The sequence below is a fragment of the Pongo pygmaeus genome, chromosome 5 (genome assembly GCF_028885625.2).
Source record: "Pongo pygmaeus isolate AG05252 chromosome 5, NHGRI_mPonPyg2-v2.0_pri, whole genome shotgun sequence".
NCBI lineage: Eukaryota > Metazoa > Chordata > Mammalia > Primates > Hominidae > Pongo > Pongo pygmaeus.
Genome location: NC_072378.2, coordinates 30,995,361 through 30,999,827, shown reverse-complemented (window position 1 = coordinate 30,999,827; position 4,467 = coordinate 30,995,361). Strand labels below are relative to the sequence as shown.

Genomic DNA, 4,467 nt, shown 5'->3' with positions numbered 1-4,467 from the left:
GAGCTAGACACCCACCCCGGGGCACGCACAGCTTCTCTTTGTCGTGTGTGTTAGATGAGATGTATTTATTTCTTAGCTAAATGAGCAATGTAGTATTCTCTTTGCAGTGTCTGGTAAAGGCAAGAAAGGTGAGGAATGTCTTCCTCAAGATTTTCAGGATCTCAGACAAAGCTGGGAGGGGTCTCCTGGGATGAATGAAAGGAAACCAGGTCTTGGGTGCCCACGTCTCTTCCTTCCTGAAGAATGTGGCACTCACTTCCGGGGCTGCTCAGGGCCCGTTGTTCCTCCCGCTCATCTCCATGGCTATCGAGGATACTGGTCTCCTCCAGAACCAGTTAGGACTCCACCTGGGCCTGCGGGGGGCTCCATGATTCCCTCCAGGGCCATGGTTGAGGCCGTGAGGGTGGTAGACAGCCGTGTTAAAGGCGTTTCTCAGGGACAGGCTGTTTCTCTAGAAAAAGAAGAGTCAGTAGTTTCAGAATTGCATCCCTGTCTCCCACACCTTTACCACGGACGCCTTCTGGAATCTTCTCCCACTTCCAACCATACTCCTTACCTAGTTCTCCTTTCTCCAGTCCTTTCTGTGGCCCCCTTTTCCCACAGGTCACCAGCTTCCTCTGCACTGACCTGCCGTTTCTCTGTGTTACTCTCTCCCGACCTCCCTTCCTCCCTACCCACCGTTGACTTGAGACCCCTTCCATTCACACCACTTCCTTGTGTTTCTGCTGCTCCTTCCCCCAGGCATTTTCTTGCATGTTAGGCACTCACCACACAGAAGAAGAGCCCAGCAAAGAGCCCTACGGCCACCACAACCGAGACCAGGGTGATGAGGAAGATTTCCCATGGCACCAGGGACCCACCAGGCTTCGCCTCACTCACTGCAGTAGATGCACTATGGGAAGTTGTGTGCATTCCAGTCACAGCTGGTGTTCCAGAGCCTGCAGAAGTCACACTGGACCCAGAGTTGGTGGCTGTACTGGCCCCACTGGAGGTTGTGCTGGACTCAGAGTTGGTGGCTGTGCTGGCCCCACTGGAGGGTGTGCTGGACTCAGAGTTGGTGGCTGTGCTGGCCCCACTGGAGGTTGTGCTGGACTCAGAGTTGGTGGCTGTGCTGGCCCCACTGGAGGGTGTGCTGGACTCAGAGTTGGTGGCTGTGCTGGCCCCACTGGAGGGTGTGCTGGACTCAGAGTTGGTGGCTGTGCTGGCCCCACTGGAGGGTGTGCTGGACTCAGAGCTGGTGGCTGTGCTGGCCCCACTGGAGGGTGTGCTGGACTCAGAGCTGGTGGCTGTGCTGGCCCCACTGGAGGGTGTGCTGGACTCAGAGTTGTTGGCTGTGCTGGCCCCACTGGAGGTTGTGCTGGACTCAGAGTTGGTGGCTGTGCTGGCCCCACTGGAGAATGTGCTGGACTCAGAGTTGGTGACTGTGCTGGCCCCACTGGAGGGTGTGCTGGACTCAGAGTTGGTGGCTGTGCTGGCCCCACTGGAGGGTGTGCTGGACTCAGAGTTGATGGCTGTGCTGGCCTCACTGGAGGGTGTGCTGGACTCAGAGTTGGTGACTATGCTGGCCCCACTAGAGGGTGTGCTGGACTCAGAGTTGGTGGCTGTGCTCGCCCCATTGGAGGGTGTGCTGGACTCAGAGTTGGTGGCTGTGCTCGCCCCACTGGAGGTCACACTGGACCCAGAGTTGGTGGCTGTGCTGATCCCACTGGACACTGTGCTGAACTCAGGGTTGGTGGCTGTGCTGATCCCACTGGAGGTTGTATGGAACTCAGAGTTGGTGGCTGTGCTGACCCCACTGGAGGTCACACTGGACCCAGAGTTGGTGGCTGTGCTGGCCCCACTGGAGATCACACTGGATCCAGTGTTGGCAGAGGTGCTAGTCGCACTGGAATTTGTTGCTGAAGAAATCATATAATGACAAATATATATTGTGTATATATACTTTCTGCTTATTGCTTGGCTAAATTCATTACATAAATAATTTTATTTAATACTGCGGTGCTATAACGTAGATGCTATTATTATCACCAGCTGAGATGAAGACATTGAGGCTTAAAAATGTTGATCCTGGGCCGGGCGCAGTGGTTCACACCTGTAATCCCAGCACTTTGGGAGACCGAGGTGGGTGGATCACCTGAGGTTGAGAGTTCGAGACCAGCCTGACCAACACGGAGAAACCCCATCTCTACTAAAAATACAAAATTAGCTGGGCATTAATTCCAGCTACTCGGGAGGCTGAGGCAGGAAAATCACTTGAACCCGGGAGGCAGAGGTTGCGGTGAGCCGAGATCAAGCCATTGCACTCCAGCCTGGGCGACAAGAGCAAAACTCCGTCTCAAAAAAAAAAAAAAAGTTGACACTGGCCCAAGTTTACACAGCTAGTGAGTGGTGGAACAGGAAACTGAACCCAGGCTACTGAATCCGCACTTGTAGAGACTAAGCTAAGTCAGCCACCCACCCACAACACCAGAGTTACGTCATCTAGTTTCACTGGTAGGTAACCTTATTCCACATTCTGCTATACAAGATACAATACAGATATAAAGTATTATAAAAGAATTATAGGACTAGGTGAAACTAGTATATATTGATAAATTTTTTTCTTAAGTAGTATTGCTTCCTTCTTGGAAAATATTTCTCAGAATAATATTCAGAACACACTTATATCAGAATTACTTAAGGGAGCATGTTGAAAATATTCTTAAGCAAATCATTCCAGACTAAATGAATTAGAGTTTGAGATGGGGCCCAGGAGTCTGCATGTACAGCAAGAAGCCAGGTGACCGTATGCATTCAAGTTCCAGGGGCCCTTGATCACTAAGGCCAAGGCTAGAGAAGAACGAGTTATATGTAGCTCAAATACATAAGAGCTCCCAGGATTAAGGGCTGTAAACCAACGTCTAAAGGTAGAGGGAAGGCTTTTAACTTCTTGGAGGCTTGGCTGGAGTTAAGGTTATGTCAAATTTTTGCCCTTTATTTCTCTGAAGGATGAAGACATTCAACCTCCCCAGCCTGTACGTTGGAGGCTGACATGGAATTAGGTGTAGGGGTAGGAGAGAAATTGAGTTTGTAGAATATAGAAGAGTGATATTTTATTTTATTTTATTGTTTATTTATTTATTTGTTTTTGAGATGGAGTCTCGCTCTGCCGCCCAGGCTGGAGTGTAGTGGAGCAATCTCAGCTCACTGCAACATCCGCCTCCCACGTTCAAGCAATTCTCCTGCCTCAGCCTCCTGAGTAGCTAGGATTACAGGCATAAGCCTGTAAGTAGAGATGGGGTTTCACCATGTTGGCCAGTCTGGTCTCAAACTCCTGGCCTCAAGACATCCACCCGCCTTGGCCTCCCAAAGTGCTGGGATTACAGGCGTGAGCCACTGAGCCTGGCCTTATTTTATTATTTTATTTTTTTGAGACAGAGTCTCACTCTGTCACCCAGGCTGGAGTGCAGTGGCACCATCTTGGCTCACTGCAACCTCCGCCTCCTGGGTTCAAGCGATTTTCCTGCCTCAGCCTCCTGAGTAGCTGGGACTACAGGGACAAGCCAACACACTCAGCTAATTTTTGTATTTTTAGTAGAGACAGGGTTTTGCCATGTTGGCTAGGCTGGTCTTGAACTTCTGACCTCAATGACCTGCCTGCCTCACCCTCCCAAAGTGCTGGGATTAAAGGCATGAGCCACCGCGCCCCGCCAGAAGAGTGACATTTTAAAAGCAGCCAACTCTTCTTGTTCTTAATATTTAAAACCCCAACCATATCACACAGGTTGTTACCATTTTACAGATGCAGAAATTGAGGCGCAGAGAAGCAACTGACCTAAAGTACACAGTTAGTAGATGGAGCCATAATTCAGATGTAGGCAATGTGAGACCAGAGCCCAGTTTTAACCACTGTGTCTGACTGCTTCCTGCATGACATACATTGTTAGGCTGAAGTGATTAGAGTAAAATGATGATCCTCACTCTATGGAAGAGAAGCAGAGCTGGCCCCAGTAGTGGTCATATTTCTCTCCCAACTCCTCAAAAGTTCTCAGACCACCCGATTTTAAATAAAATCACTCACCAGCTTCTAAATGCAATAGTAGACAAAACGTAAGGAGAACATTTCCTTTCTGCATCTTCATCTGTCTCTTTGTGGCTGGAAAGCAAGATGCCTGGGTCCTAGATGTACCAAGACTTTAGAGGGCAAAGAACAGAGGATTCTTGAGAAAGGGGACTTGAAGGTGAAGAGATAAAGGCTGGTGCTTCCAGGAGTGTGGGTCTCCTATGTTTGTGTTCCTGGGAAGAATCTTGGACTCAGGCGTGGGCAGCTGGATGCCTGGGTTCCTTAGGCTTCCTCCAGGCAATGTAGTTGCCTCTTTCTCTGTTATGAAAGAGCTGCAGGGGCCTTTATAGCTTCATATGGTCTGGGGAGGGGTGGGGCAGTTGACCTGAAAGTCTGTCAACTACAGGCAGATGACAGAACGATAC

General features: G+C 50.0%; 1 protein-coding gene across 1 annotated transcript; it reads right to left on the bottom strand.

The window, feature by feature from the left end:
• Positions 1 to 268: 268 nt before the first annotated feature.
• On the bottom strand, positions 269 to 4,121 carry MUC21 (mucin 21, cell surface associated). The gene is made up of 4 exons (XM_063665682.1): positions 4,061 to 4,121; positions 1,657 to 1,898; positions 769 to 1,521; positions 269 to 451 (listed from the first exon to the last, which is right to left on the bottom strand). The coding sequence occupies exons 1-4, from the start codon at positions 4,119 to 4,121 to the stop codon at positions 269 to 271; spliced, it is 1,239 nt and encodes a 412-aa protein (XP_063521752.1).
• Positions 4,122 to 4,467: the final 346 nt, after the last annotated feature.